At 41.0% G+C, this 15692-nt stretch overlaps 2 protein-coding genes across 3 annotated transcripts in view; one reads left to right on the forward strand and one right to left on the reverse strand.

The window, feature by feature from the left end:
• Positions 1–6663, forward strand: part of JARID2 (jumonji and AT-rich interaction domain containing 2) — a 334437-nt gene extending 327774 nt beyond the window's left edge. For both annotated transcript variants that reach the window (XM_043972330.1, XM_043972333.1), the window contains one exon: positions 4362–6663. In XM_043972330.1, the coding sequence (XP_043828265.1) occupies positions 4362–4544 (183 nt within the window). In that variant the 3' untranslated portion in view covers positions 4545–6663. The remainder of the gene's footprint in view (positions 1–4361) is intronic.
• An 824-nt stretch (positions 6664–7487) lies between these two features.
• The window catches only part of DTNBP1 (dystrobrevin binding protein 1), a 192859-nt gene continuing 184654 nt past the window's right edge, over positions 7488–15692 (reverse strand). The window contains exons 9-10 of the mRNA XM_043979355.1: positions 10737–10877; positions 7488–7957 (exon numbers count right to left, since the gene is read on the reverse strand). Of these exons, the coding sequence (XP_043835290.1) occupies positions 7722–7957; positions 10737–10877 (377 nt within the window). The 3' untranslated portion in view covers positions 7488–7721. The remainder of the gene's footprint in view (positions 7958–10736; positions 10878–15692) is intronic.

Below are 15692 nucleotides of genomic sequence, written 5' to 3' on the forward strand. Positions count from 1 at the left end.
TGTTGCAACACTGGTATCTTTGCAAAGCTCAGCAGTGTGCTGTTTAGTGAATTCTCACTCATGGGAAGTTATTCCTAACCGAAAGCTATCCAGATACTAAAAATTGGATTTCTCCCGAAAGGGGTCTCTCATCTGCCTCTCTGAAGGATTGACTTAACCTTGCATGTCCTTGACAGGCTAAGCAAGATAGAATAGACCTTTTACTTTGACCCCAGTGGTCAATAATGTGCCAGTGCTTGGCTCTCTTATCTGCTGCCCCCAGCAGATACTGAGTGCACACTTAATCAAGTCAAGGGCTTCACTGTTGGAGGAATGTTTCACTCTCAGATATGCCCTGATGCCCTAGTGGGGAAAATGATCATTGAAGAGATCTTCCGTCTCACCTTCCCTCCCTTCTGTCCTATTTGTCTAGTCTTGTCATGCACTAAAATGGGCAGTGTGGCAGAGTGGATAGGATGTCTGCAGACCGCTGTTACTTTAGACAAGTCTGAGCCTCCTCTGCAAATGAAGGGGCTAGACTTGGGAGTGCTCCCAGGGGATGATCTGGGGACCTTGGTGGGGCCTCAAGACCCTCTCAGGGATCCACCAGTTCAAAACTGTTTCGTCATAAAACGTTTTAGTTGCTAGTATACTAAATGTTGGTAGAACCTAAAGGAGCAAAAGCTTTTTTTTGGGGGGGGGAGGGTATCTTTGATTTTTAAGAATAAAAAGTCTGAGAACTGGACTAGATGCTCTATGTGCCCTTTAAGTCCTAAGTCTGTGATCTCTGACATACATAGAAACTTGTGTTTAACCCACTGCCTTTGCCAACCACTCTGATCTTGTGGCTTACCTTCACATCTGTTGCCCTAAATGATAAACAGTTTGTCTCTCACTTGTTGGGCTCTGTGACTCAGATCTTTATCTCCGGATGTTGCACCTTAGCCACCATCCCTAGCTTCCAGGGTGAGAGCAGGTCATGTTTAAACCATGTGGTAGGAGAATGGAACTGTGTGATCTGGGCTCTTCCCTGGCTACTCTTTACCCTTTTTCTGCCATGCCTGAAACATCCATCCATACTCAAGAATCCTAATGGGAGAATATAAATCACTAGGTACACATAAAGGGGCCATTAGGTGGCACAGTGGATAGAGTGCTGGGCCTAAAGTTAGGAAGACCTGAGTTCAAATGCAGCCTGACACTAGCTGTCTGACCCTGGACAAGTCACTTAACCCTACTTGCCTCAGTTTCTTCATCTGTAAAATGAGCTGGATAAGGAAATGACAAATCACTCCAGCATCTTTGCCAAGAAAACCCCAAATGGGGTCATGAGTTGAATGCACTGAAATGAATGACAACAACAGTAATGATAACTGGCTTTTATATAGCATTGTAAGGTTTGCGGAGAGCTTTCCATATGTTATTTCATTTGATCTTTACAATAAGCCTTTGAAGTAGAGGTGCTTCTCCCCATTTTACAGATGGGGATACCGAGGCAGGAGGAGGTTAATTAAGTGTGTTCCCCAGTATCACAGCTAGTACATGTCCAAGGCAGGATGTATGTAAACTGAGGTCTTCCTGATTCTTAGTAGGCATGATGCCACCCAGCTGCCTCTGTGGAGTGACCGGACGGTCATCTCTGAAGGGGGGTTGGGGCTGATGCAGGAAGCATGCTTCAGTCCCCCCAGTTGAGGAGTAGTAGGTAGGCCAGTCACACTGGATTGTACAGTGCATGGAGGGGTGTCTGAATGAATATAAGAAACTCAGGAAGAGCTTTAATGGCCTCCCGAGTTCTTTATAAGTCAGATGAGTCCCAAAAGAAGAGCTCATTAGTGCTTACTGTGCCTCACACTGTGCTAAATGCTTGGGATATAAATACCACAAAAAAAGTTTAAAAAAAAGAAAAAGTCTCTGCCCTAAAGAAACCTACAATCTAGTGGGGGAAGATAATACTCCAAAGGGGCTGGAGGACAAAGGGGCAGGCGAGGTACCTGGCCCAGGGGCATGGTGCACAAGTCAGAGGAATCTCAAAGGAGTGCAGCCAGGTAAGAAATGAGATTTCCTGAGCTGAGCTCCATTCTCATATAAAGGCTTTGGGAGTTTGTGGCTGCAGTCTGAGGGACAGAGTGGTGAAGAGGTGGAAGGATCCCCAAGGTTGATGGGATCTTGCAGGATTGATTAGGTTTTCCCATTAATGAGCTTCCTGGGGCATTTCATGGAATTTTTGTGACACTTAAATTGCACCTCAGCCATAATGTATTTGTTAAGAACAAAAACTCCTCCAGGCTCAATTCAGAAACCATTGGTTGATTTTCTTCTCTCATCAGAGGTAAAGTGCTTATCATTTAGGGCAAAAGATCTGAAGGTAAGCCACACGATTAGAGTAGCTGGCAAAGGCAGTGGGTTGTATGTCCAAATAGGATGGGTCAGAATTGCTCAGCTTTTGGCTAAATTATAAGATTGGAAAGCCTGAAATAGCCTTATTTGCATCTCTTTTGTTTCTGTAAAGAGCATATTCAGTGAAGGCAATAACCACTTTGTCTCCTCTGTTTCTTTACTTAAAGAGCAAATGCCAGAATATGGTTAAAAATAAAACTTAAGGATATTGATAAAAGCTGCTATCCCAGTATTTCTTGATTCAACCTGAGAGACGGATGTCTTCCTGGGAACACATTGAAGCAAGCTCTGGGAAGTATAAGCCCAGATTTTTACCAACCTCTTGGCACTGATTAAATTTTTATGAGCCTCTAATGTAACAAAACCCTACAAAGATTGAATAACTCCATAATTAACAGGAGTCGGGTGTGTCAAGCATCTGTGTTTTATTCCTAAAAAAGTGAGGGAAAAGAATGGATGTTATTTGATTTAATGAGAATTAAAGTGCCCTTGGACTATTTAGAAGTAAATTATGATTGTTGATGACTTCCATATTCTGTAATTTGAATAGGCAGATTGGTTCTAGCTCTTTTCCCTTTTCTTTTTTTTAAAATAATATTTCCCTTATATTTATTCAGTTCAAGAGTCAGTAAAGCTTTGTCTTTGTATTTTTGGGGGGGGAGAGGGGCAATGGGGGTTAAGTGACTTGTCCAGGGTCACCCAGCTAGTAAGTGTCCAGTGTCTGAGACCAGATTTGAACTCAGGGGCTCCTGAATCCCAGGCCAGTGCTTTATCCACTATGCCACCTAGCTGCCCCCTTCCCTTTTCTTCTATGATGTGGGATTCTGGGATAACCATATTGGGATTTGATTTGCTTGACAACTTACTAGTTAGAAGAGGTTTTTTTGTTTTTTTTTTTCCTCTCTCTCCCCCTCCACCCCCAAAGATTGGGTGAATGTGTGAAGAAAAAAAAAGAAATTCTTGATTATTGAGAAAAATAGATAATTTTTAAAAAAGTGGGTTAGATGAAAGAAGGGGATTTGAATTTAAAGGACAGTGTATTGTTAACTGGCCAGTTATCGAATAGGAGTGAGGCCAGTGAGACCAGAGGAAGGCTCCTATAGTAATTGATCCTGCAAATAGCTGCTCTTAGTGGGTAAGAGAACATTAGTTTGGTTCACTCCATTGCCTCTGCCCTTCTGGGTAGTGAGAATGCAGTTGATGTTGTAAGGTTTGGTAAAATGTTTTGTAGGTCATCTCCATGTAACCAAAGTAAAGTAGCTCTTGCTAAATTTATGATTGTTTGAAGGCAAAAACTCCATCTTCCCTTTTTGAATTCTATGAATTGGTGTTTAGATGTTGCTTGTTTGACCAGCTGTGTAAACCTCGCTATCCAGTAAAAATTACTTTGTGTAAGCTAAGAAGATCTGTCTTGATTTCTAAGCCTAACATTCGTCACATAAAATAGTCATACTTTTAAAATACATATAAAATTTTGGCTAAAATTTCTCACAATTTCGGTCCCAAACCAATCAAAGTGACTTTGTCTTATGCAGTGCTTTGGGCTGTCCTTTTGCCTAATTCAATTGTTCAGAGAAAAGAATTGCCATCCATTTTTAAGGTAAATAGTAAGACATATAGCTTTGTTTGTCATGCTTTGAGTAAAGCATAGGTCACCAAGCAGTTGGTAAATGTCTCTGTCCTCTAACCTGGCCACCCTTCCTTCCTTGGTGAGTCATTTCAGTGGTTTTGTCTGCCTTTCTTATGATTTCTGTTTGCAGACAGTTGTGCCACAAGTTCTGTTGGGTCTTCTCTGGCACTAGCATTGGTAGAACTTCTTTCCTGGAGGGACTGGTGGGGCCCACTCACCTAGAGACCACCCATAGGTGCTCTAATTCATAGCCTTGGCTACCTGATTTCGGGTGCTGTAGGCCCAGGAAGTAAAAGGAAGGAACAAGGTTTTCCCAGATATGTTCATTTCATTCTCTCCTTTTCCTTCTAAACAGGAACAAATTATCAGTCTGGTCAATCAGATTTGTGGGAAAGTATCTGGGAAAAATGGCAGCATTGAGAACTGTATCAGCAAGCCTACACCAAAAAGAGGACCCCGCAAGAGAGCAACAGTTGACGTGCCATCATCTAGGCTTTCATCCTCCAGTTCATCCAAAAGTGCTTCAAGTTCATCATGAAGATGCCAACACTCATTGTCGATTTATATATATTTTTTTGTAATTATTATATCCTAGTTTGGAGTACTTGCTGTAGAATACAAGCTGTCTTTGCACTAGCTCTAAAGAAGATTTTCTTCTGGTTTTAGAGAACTAATTTTGTTTTAGCATTAAATTGTTGAAATTTTTTTTGTACTTAGGATAGTTAGATACTGCAGTTGGATTTTTGAAAACTGCTGTATATTCACTGTTTTAAAACCCTTAAGGGGCTGAGCTATTAATTTGTATCACCCCTTTGGCTAAGCAAAAGCCTTTTTTTGTTTGTTTGTTTTTGTTGTTGGATTGGTTTGTTTTTTGGGTTTTTTTGGTGTTGTGTTGTTTTGTTTTGTTTTTTTGGGCGGGGATTTTGTTTGTTTTTATTTTTTTCGTAATTGTGGGGGGAAAAGACTTTTAACCCATTTTTAATAGGTTGAAGTTTGACGTATTTTATAATTTGTTCTCCAGTCATGTGAGCAGATTTTCTAGAGAGAAAGGGGATAAGGAGACAAAAAAAAAAACTTGAAAGAAGAAATTGCTTTACTTTGGCTGTCTTTTCTTCTGTCATGTGCAAGATGAGTTTTGTCATTTTTTTTTTTAATTGGAAGATTCCCATTCTTTTTCTTTGGGAGGTTATGGCAGCTGAAGGTGGACTTTATTTCCTAACCATAGGCAAAATGATGAGATTTGGAGTGACGAGGTTCTTTTACCAGCACATCACTATGCATCTGTTTAAGGGGGAAAAAAAAGAGGGAGAGAGAGAGAGAGAGAGAAAAGAAAGACTGCCTACCTTGGAGGGGTCATGTGAGGGAAAACTGTGCCTGATTTCATTAGGAAATCCATTCTGTTATTTTTTTGGTGCTGTTGGCTACTTTATCAAAAAAACAAAAATACAAAAAAAAAAAAAAACCCTTCAATAGCATCCTTACAAAAAAAAAAAAAAGGAAAAAAAATTATTGAAGCCCTAAGTGCTTCTTTGTCATAGACGTGCAATCTTTCTGACATTCCATTTTCATCCCACGGCTGTTGTTGTTTCACATCTTTACACAAGTCAGCATTAATCCTTTCTTTTCAGAATCTGTTTCATTTCTGTGATCACATTTAGAGCCACTAGGAGGTCTGCATAGTTGTTTTTGAATGTGAAAATGCATCTGCGCTCATCTGGTCTATTTTTTTTTCCTATATGTTGTAACAAAACTGAACAAAACACACACACATACACACACACAAACACACACACACAAGAAATCCCATCCCTTTTTGTACATATGCCTGTAAATTGTTTTAAATACTTGAGCCTTTTTTCTTGGTGGGGAGGGTGGGAAGGGCGGCAAAGGGACAAGATGAAGAAAAGCCTTACGTTTCCGTTTCTTCATCGGTTGGATTGGACTGGATGCTTACAGGGTTTTTCTTGTAACATTTATATAAGTGCTGCTTACGTCACTGAACAACAACGAAAAATCATAATGGAGTAGCTGTCGCCCTCTTCTGGTTGTGTGTACAGTCTGTGTGGAATAAAGAAGGGAAACTTTTCACAAGCTGTCCTCTGTTTCATAATTGAGTTCACCAAGACCGTAGCTACCCACCTCACGCTGAGCTTGCCAGTGGGGGACTTGTCAGGGAAGTCCTAGAATACAATTTGTTGGTTGTTGTTGCAGAAGACTGAACTGTTTTTGGAATATTGAACAATAACATAAACAAGTCGAGTGTTTTCCAATGTGGTTGTCTGGTTTTTATGGCCTTGCTGTGTACTTTTCCCCTCTTTTTGACAGTAAACTTCTGACTATGGCTTACAGTTGGACATTTAATTTATTAGCGCTGCTCTGCTCTCTTTCCTTGGAAGGAAAGACTTCATTGTTGTTTATTGCCAGTTTTTTTTTTTTTTGTTTACTTTTCAGGTTTGTACTACAAGGTTTAATAATAAAAACAGTTTTTTGGACATTTGTTTGTCTTGTGGAAGATGAGTGAGTGGAACGACCCCTTTCTTGCCTGACAGAAGGGTGCTGTCTCATGCCTGGCATTCTTCCCTCCTGGTGACCCATGGTAGAAAATGAGAAATTGGAGAGAAGGGAGCAGCCCTGTCTTTATTCTCTGGCCCCTAGTTGTTGTTTACAATCCAGTCCTTTCACATGGCCTGTTGTCCATCCTAGGTGCCAGCAAGAGGTGAAATTTGTGGTTCCTGTTGTGAGCCAGGACGTCTAGATGAAGGCTTGGGGAAGGCTGTGTCATTAACTCCTCCTTCAGCATCTCTCTGCCTTTCTCCTGCTGTCGCTCTCTGTTGCTTGAATTCATCACTTTACCATTTGCCTTCCTTTCAGTAAGCCAACTTCCCATCAGCCCACACACAAAAACTATGTGAAGACAGCAGAGGCACAAGCTGGAACACTCATTTCTCTCAGGCATAGGACCTCAGAATTGAGTTCAAGGTTGGTGGCTTTAGAACAATCATCATTTTAGCATCAGTTGCTTTTCCTTCACTTTTTTTCTTGCCAAACAAGTCAAGGTGATTTGGCGAGGGGGTGGGGGGTGGGGGGTGGGGATGGTGGTGGTGTTAATTGGCTTTAGGTTCAAGTTTGCTCCTTTGGGCCTATTTCTGATACTAAGTTAAAAGCTGATCTTGTATACCGTAGTTGTACGGGATAGTTTTTAGGAGATTAAGGATGGGGTGAGTGTCAAACCTATTATATTTTGAGCAGAGAGCCAACTTCCCTCCAGGGAAGACTGGCTGACTGCTGGCTTTCTGTTAAGCACTGACCACGGCAGAAGTGACACCTGCATTTCCTTAAATTGGCAAGTATTGTGTCACCTGCTTTCCCTTCAAAGTGTAGGTTCTTGAAGCTCACCAAAAGGAGCAGTGTCTTTTGCCTTTAAACCCTTGTATGTTTGGGATTATTTCTAATGTATAACAAATACACAGAAAAACATGACTAAGAGCTTCAGAATTTATTTACTGTACAAAGTTTAATGATGTTCAAAGTTCTCAAATTTTCTTGTTAAGAGAAAACTGTGCTTTTAGGCAACTCCCACTCATTATTGGCAATTTTATAAAAGTTTAGTATCCCCATAAAACAAATGACTTCAGGCAGGCTATGTGGTCAAAACTCGAGCTGTCTTCATTGAAATACTTTGTAGTCAAAAAACGAAGGCCAGGCTTCAGGGCATTTAAGAGTCACTTTCATCACTAACATCTGACCTGGCCTTTATAGTAGCCAGAGCAGTGTCCACTTGGACTTCTTCCTCATCAGACTGAACAATAGGAGACTCTCCACTTTCACTGTTCTCCTGGGTGGCAGAGTCAGTGCAGACTGAGGATAATGAAGACAGTTTGCTTCGAGATGCAGAATGGTTGGGAACCTCAAGGCTTATTTCAGGTACTGGACAGGTACTGGAATCGGGTCCTGCAAAAAGAGCAGCAGAAGAAAAGCTAACAGATTCTGCAGAGGGAAAGATAGTAAATTTATTGTAGGAGGTCCTCTTGCTGGATGGCATCAAAGGCAATCATGTTAAATGGCTTGGGCATGTGGGGATATGGTCACTCCCAACCATTATCACTGCTGCCCTCACTTCTAGTCACCACTGGGTACCTCGCTATGACAGCCAGTTAGAGTAGTTACAACTACTTATGTTTGGTAATGTTTTAAAACGTGGCCTTTATTTAACCATTGTAATTATGATTCTATTCTATTATCTCATCTCATTGGATCTTCAACTCTGTGCTGTCCGTAATAGAGGTGGTATTATCCCTGTTTTCTAGGTCAGAGCTGAAATATTTGTCATTGGCACACAGCTAGTAAGTATCAGAGGGGAGACTGAAGTCCAGGTCTTTTGGACTCAAGGTCTAGCATTCTCCCACAAAGACTCCTCAGCCTGCCTTTAAAAAAAGGGAAAAGAAAGCCTGAAATGTTCTTTTCTATTATGAACGTAAGACAAGTGTCTTTTTTTTTCTACAGCTTTCAGTCTGAGTAAAGAGCTGCCTTTTGCCACCCAGCCAGTTAGTGATGGGACCCTGGGAATCTACAAAGTATCTTCAATCCTGATTTGGATAGTGTGCCCCGAGATGGCTTCCTCTGAGTGAATCGAGTGTTTGCTATATGCTTTGAAGTCCCTTTCTTAACTTGTGTCCCTGTACCTTATGCCCAGGCAAGGAGTACTGGCTTTTATTAGATCACACTCATGAGTGAATGGTTCGAGACAGGATGTGTATGAGGGTGTTGGATATACATCATGTTATATAGAATGTGTGTGTGCCTACGTGCAGATTAGTGCACGGGCACAGACCTGATTTGGGGGATTGGGGGGAGTTTTCCTGCTATCTTTGCCTTCATTTCCTGGTTTAAGATGAGGAACTAGAATCAATTCTGCTGCCAACATCTTCTCACAAACAAGAACAAATGGTGGAACATGCTAAAAAGAAGCTGAAAATGCTAAGCCCCTGTCAGGTAAGTTATTAATGCAGTCCAGCTTCCCTATCACACATTGACTGGGGGTAGGGATCAAGTTAAAATCAGGATGTTAGACAAAATCTAGCAAAGAGGTAATTTCCACTACTTGCCTAGCCACTTTTTAAAAAAAATTCATAAAAGTATCTTATTATTTTCCAGTTACATGTAGAGATAGTTTTCAACATTTGTTTTTATAAGATTTCTAGTTTCAACTTTTTCTCCCTCCCTCCCCAAGACAGCAAGCAATCTGATATAGGTTATAGACTAGCCACTGTTTTTTAAGGACCAGCAAAGAACACCAGATTTCAGAAGTGGATTTGGGGGTGAAATGAGGAATTTCTTTAGCAGAATGATAACAGAGGAGGGGAGACCCAGTATAATGGAATAGACCCTCCAACCCAGTGCTTTTAGGACATTTGGGTTCTAGCCCAGGCTCTAGGACTTAGGCAAAACTATGTGACTCCCTCTGTGGGCTTTGCAGAGACACTTTCTCTGCAACGTAAGCAAGCTGTACTCTGGCTCTAAGGGCAAGTGAAAACCTATCCAGCTTTGCTGCCTTCATTTGTCAGAAAACGGGTGCATAGGGACTTTAGTGTCATGAATATCATGTTGCTGGCCAAGGTCTGGATGGACAGCAGTCTCAATGTGCAGCCTACTTGGGGAAGCTGTCCTTGATGCTTGCTGTTTTATGCATATGGTTGTTGTCCTCTGTTCTTAAGAGGACCAAAATGATGTCACTATGTTAGAGTCAAGTTATGGTGTGTTTACTGTGGCTGATCAGACCTGTACGAGCTCAGAAGGCTCTCCCGCAGGTGAAGCACAAATAGTTCACATGAACATTTGGGGTGGGTTCTCTAAATTTGCACATCTTGCATTTTGTTTGCACTACTGCAAATCTGCTTTGCTCATAGAGCACAGTACCTTCTCTGAGGGCATGCCATGCTGGGTGGTCCTCTGCCAGTGTCTCTCATGTCATGCAATAAATTTCAAAGTTCTTGAGAGAGACCTTGTATCGCTTCTTCTGACTGCCATTCTCACTGAGTGCTTCCTTGTGTGATTTCTCCATAAAATAGTCTTAGGTGAGCAAACATTGGCATTCGATGGATGCACATAAGAATAGCTAAACAGCTACTGTGGTATCACATGCTTGGTAGGGATCAGTCCCTATTCCTAACTTCTGCTCCAGCTTCTTAAGCAGCTCACTGAACAGGTTAAACATTTTAGCTGTGTAGATGGCTTTGAGAGATGAGTTGCTGTATAGTGCTGGATACTTTCATTGAAAAAAACCCCGTGCCCAACCTCTAGATGCCTGTGCTTTGCACAGAACTGCTCAACAAGCTATCAGGACAGCCCTGAGACAAAGTATGTTTGTGGATGTATGCATGAGGCAAAGCCCACGCAACAACCTGCAGACAACTCAACCCACTCTATGATGAAAGAATCCATTTAGGAAAGGGAGCGAGGTGAAGTAAGGATTGCTCTCTAAGAGACATCTTACAGGCAATTAGCCCCAAGGTAGTTTAGGGACAACTGCAATGGATAATTGATTTCTAGCCAAGCAAGCCCCTAATACCTTTTGTACTGAAGCCAAAGCAAAGCCCAGATGGTCAGCTGAGATGTTGTTAAAGGTGGAAAATTAACAAAAAATCGGGTTGGAGACAAAAATATATACCAGCAATTAGATTGGTCCAGTTTCCTTTAGGCAGGGAACGAATGCCATTCATTCAGCTCCTACCTAATCCGGGAGACAGCACGTTGTCTTCTCCTCCTGAGTTCAAAAAGACGTCGAGGGCCTCTTGATCAGACATATCCATCAGGTCCATCTGTTCTAGCATATCTACATTTACTTCCATGGATGACATGCTGCCTATGGGCTCTGTAAACAAATAAAGAATGAATTAACCAAAACGACTTTAAAGAGAATATTAAAAACGATAAATGTAGATGTTAGCTATTAGCTACAGGCAAATAGTTTGCGCTGCATTAGCCTTCCCTTCAAAGCAGAGTAGCTGTAAAAAACCAACCTGTTCCCCAAAACCAGCTCCCAAGCGACAATCCTTATTACCGGTTACCTTTCAAAGAAGAATCAATCTGTTTATGCTGAACTAGTTGTTGCACTGAATTGAATCAAAAACAAAACAAAACAAAATATTAATGTTTTGTTGATTTGCAGCTAGAGGCCGAGTTTGCATTTGATTTTAGCCAGGCCAGTCTGCACAGAGCATAGCTTCTGTTAGTTGGCAGAAGTGTCAAATCAGCAAGCCTTTACATCAGATGTTTCTTTTCTACCCAATCAAGTGCTTTGGCTTGGGACAGTCCTGGTCAAAATGGCAAGCTAATAACACGGGGATCCATCTAGCTACATTACAGGTGCCCTTTCTGGGGGCCTCTGTGGAGCCTGGAATCTGTTTTCTCTACTTGATTTCCCTGTAAAGTTCTCAGCACAAAACAATCCATGGAATTTTCAGCTTAGGGTGTTTTGTTTGTTTTTTAAAGTCAGGAAGGAACTGGGCTCCTTGTTTTCTAAATGGGAGGAGGGTTTCTGGTCATATTCTTCTCATCTGTTCAACCTTCACAACTTTATAACTTGTGTTTAGGATTTTCATAGATAATAATTACATAGAAGAACATGGTTTCCAATTCTAACATCTCTCTGTTTGGCTTCCAGTGTTAAATCAGAAAATAATAAAGCCTAACAAGTTATGATGACCCTTGAAGTGAAACTGGAGATTGGGAAAATGCTTACATAAGAGGGGTTCTTCACCTGGGGTCTGTGACCTTTTATTTTAAAAAAAAAATAGTTTTGATAACTCTTATGATACAATTGATTCCTCTGTTATTCCACGTATTTTGAAGCTCTGGCTTCAGTGATAGCCCCTTGGCAACCAGAACATACCTGTGCCAACATGACCTCCTCCCCTCCCAAATCCCTAGGAACTGTGTCCATTCCTTTGTGATATGACATGGGGGATAGGGGAGAAGCACCCCCTCTGTATCTGAGGGTCTTACTGGGCTGAAAGCATATTCAGAAGAGAATGGCAGAAGCTTAAATCTAGTTCAGAGAAAAAGCAGCAGACAAGCACAGTGAATATTCACAATGACACATCCATCCCCCCAGGGCCATCTCTTACTAATTATCTAAGCTGTGTTTTTCATGAGGATTGGACATTTTGAGGTAGGATATTGAGTACTCTGAGCCAGAATATGACAAAATAGCAGCAAATTCATTATAAGATTTACATTTCTAGCATCACCCCGCACTGTCTCGTTGATTTGAGGTCTAATTTACTACAATTATTACTGCCCATGAAGTAAATGATTTTGCTTCATTAGTATATGTGGATTATAATTATAAAACAGTCATTTAAAGTTGGAGTTCACCCTCAGTGAATATTCCACATAATATTTGCCATGATGAGAGTCTTTATTTCTCAGAACCATAAACTGCAACTTTTTTTCTTTATTGCTTTGGACCTATGATTCCCTCAGTCATTCCCTCTACCCATACAGATGAGCAAGTGCCATGCACATTAAAACCTTGGAGAGTACACTGAGAAGCAGTGACTTGTTTACAGGGATACCCAGGCAAGAGCGCCAGTTGAGGTTGAGGTCAGGGAAACCCGGTTTCAAGCCCTATCTCTGGAACGTGTCCAGATGTAGCACAGCTGCTGATCTGTACTAGACAGGGGAGTTTCCTCCACCAAGTGAAAGCAAAGCAAACCCTGGATCATAGACTGTGATCATCTAGCTCAACTCCTTCATTTTACGGGTGAGACCCAGGGTGGGGGGAAGAGACCGAGAGAAGTGAAGTGACTTGTCTCAGGTTATGTGGATAAGTCCTAATGGACTAATACTTCTTCCCTATTTATCATATCAGACCTTTATGCTAGCTGACTAATCTTGGCTCTCCAGTTTTCCTTCTTTAGTATGGTAATTACAATAAATAAGTTAACAGCATAACTCAATTCTACACCTTAAATAACCTATAAGTAAATAAAATGAAGCTCACTGTTGCTTCCTTTGCTCCAGTTCCTAGCCAAGCCTATCTCCTCCAATCTTCTGTTCAGTATGCCCTTTGAACCTCTCCTCCCTCACCCGCTCCCTGAAAATAACATTGCCAAGTCTGATCCTCTGCTCCACTGCAGGATTTGATACCACTGACCAATCTCTTCCTCAGACACTCTCTGCCTGGGTTTTTGGGTACTTTTCTCTCCTGGTTCTCCAATGGGCTAGCTGCTCCTCCATGGACTATCGCCCTTGTCCTTTTCCCTCCATGGCTCTGCCTTGGGCTCTCTACTCTTTTTCTTGGGGTTATGGTGATTCCTTCTCGACAATAGGTCTTGGCACAGACTGGCTCCCACTCCCCCCATCCCCTCTCCTTTTCACTCTTGTCTCTCGAAATCCCAAGCTCTATTGCAGGTCCAGGGATCGTGGCGCTTCCTATGCAGGCCTCTTCTTAATGTCTCAGCTACCCACCCATAGGCAGACTGGGTTAACTTTTGTCTGTTCTTTCTTCCTAATAAAGTGTAAGCTCCCTGAGAGCAGCATTCTATTGCTCTTTCCTAGCACTGTGCCTGGCACACAGACGCTCGATAAGTGGGTCTTGGATTGAAGAATTACTTGAACACTTTAAAAAGAGCAAATTTAGTGCTTGGCAGAAGGTTCTATCAGAAACTCATTACTAGTCCAAAGGCACTGTGGGAATCCTTTAAATCGTACTCTCTGAATGATCTAGAAGCAGGCTGAGTGATCATTTTCATATTCTTTGATTTAAAGAAGAACTGTTATATGCACCAACCACATAATTTTCACACTCCATTCAACACATTAGCTTTTTCATTACATTGGGTCTATGAAAGGCTACATCTCAGTAATCTGAATTATACTGTAACATGTTAGAAAAATTTTTAAAGCCCATTTAGTTTGTCATTTTTTTTTTTTAAGTGAGGCAATTGGGGTCAAGTGACTTGCCCAGGGTTACACAGCTAGTAAGTGTCAAGTGTCTGAGGCCGGATTTGAACTCAGGTACTCCTGAATCCAGTGCCGGTGCTTTACCACTGCGCCATCTAGCTGCCCCTAGTTTGTCATCTTTTAACATTGGGTCATCTTATATGAGTAACTCAACACCTTGCTTTTCATGACTTTAATAAGTATAAAAATAAAATTATTATAACATGGCATCATGGAAAACAGCCCCTAAATGGGAAAACTAGACTTCAGTCCCACCTCAGCCTCCAACTTACTATATAATTTGCATAAAAATTAATATTGTCTATTTGTGCTGAAAAAAAAAATTCGTGCTCTTCAATGAGTCCCCAACTAACCTCAGTGTGTTCTTATAACCTTCCTTACATAGCAATTCTTTAGCAAGCTTCACCCTTAAAAGTCAGTTTGAGTAAATGTCAGGATAATGGAATTAAAACATCTGATCCTCCCTCTGGTGCTTGTCCTTTTTTTTTTTTTTTTTAAGTAATCAAAACACTCAATATTATGGAATTGCTACAGCTTGTACTAGAAAAGACAGTGAGCCAGGTACTTAGGAAATAATCACTGCTTGATTCGTTTTGCTCTGCTCTTAAATAACTGCCTTGTCTGATTTTCTATCCCTTCCCCTCTCTACTCATAGGGTGCCAAGCACCTCCCAAGAGTACATGAGGCTGCTTCTCATTCTGTGAACTGACTGACCTAGGTTTTGCTATGACCCAAGTGGGTCTTTAGCCCTCACCTTCTTTCCTCATTAAATTTAGAAAGTTCTATAAATAGCCATCTTCCAAATATAATTTTCCCTGCCTCATCTCAATTTCAAAATGAATATGGGCTGTGAAGAGGGCATGTGACAGAAATTCAGCCTCTTTTCATTTAATGGTATATGACTAAAATGTCTTGTTCGATATGGTGATATATTTTTGGATTGTTCCTCATTAATTAAGTTTTTTCACATTCAACTTTGAAAATGAAGAATCTTCCCCAAGAAATGGCTGCCTATACTGTCAAAGTGAGGACATTTAAAGAATAGTTGTAAGCTGATTTTTTTAGAGAGTCTCATTTGTTCTTTCTGGCTGCTTCTCAATTAAGAAATGCCCTATAACCCTCAATGCCCTGCAAAAAACAAAAACAAGTAATGCCCTAGCTAAATTTGAAAATTTGAAAAACTCAAGACGTAGCTGGTGGTGCAGTAGATCGAGTTCTGGACCCAGAGTCAGAAGAACTGAGTTAAAATTTAGCCTCAGACACTTCATAGCTGTCTGACTTTGAGCAAGTCACTTTACTTTTGTTTGGCTCAGTTTCTTCAAATGTAAAATGGGGATAATAATAGCACTTACCTTCTGGGTTGTTGTGAGGATCAAATGAGATCACATTTGTAAATAGATTAGCATAGGGCCTGGCACACAGTAGGTACTATATAAATGCTAGCCATTATTTTTTTCTCCACTTCTCAGAAAAAAAAATGGCAAAATGATGTCCCTCTATGCTAAGGTACATTAACCAATCCTACTTGACATGTGAAAAAACTCTGCCAGAGAGAGCCAGACTTGCCAAAAATCAAGTTTTTAACAGCAACAATAAGATACAGCTAGACTGTATAGAGCTGACAGTTCTGTTCTTATTCTGAATCAGGTGTCACAGAACTGTTCAATAGAAGACTAAAATCACTTTCTGTAATGTTTCCTCGGGCTCAAGTTCCATATGT

The sequence above is a fragment of the Dromiciops gliroides genome, chromosome 1 (assembly GCF_019393635.1).
Source record: "Dromiciops gliroides isolate mDroGli1 chromosome 1, mDroGli1.pri, whole genome shotgun sequence".
Lineage (NCBI taxonomy): Eukaryota > Metazoa > Chordata > Mammalia > Microbiotheria > Microbiotheriidae > Dromiciops > Dromiciops gliroides.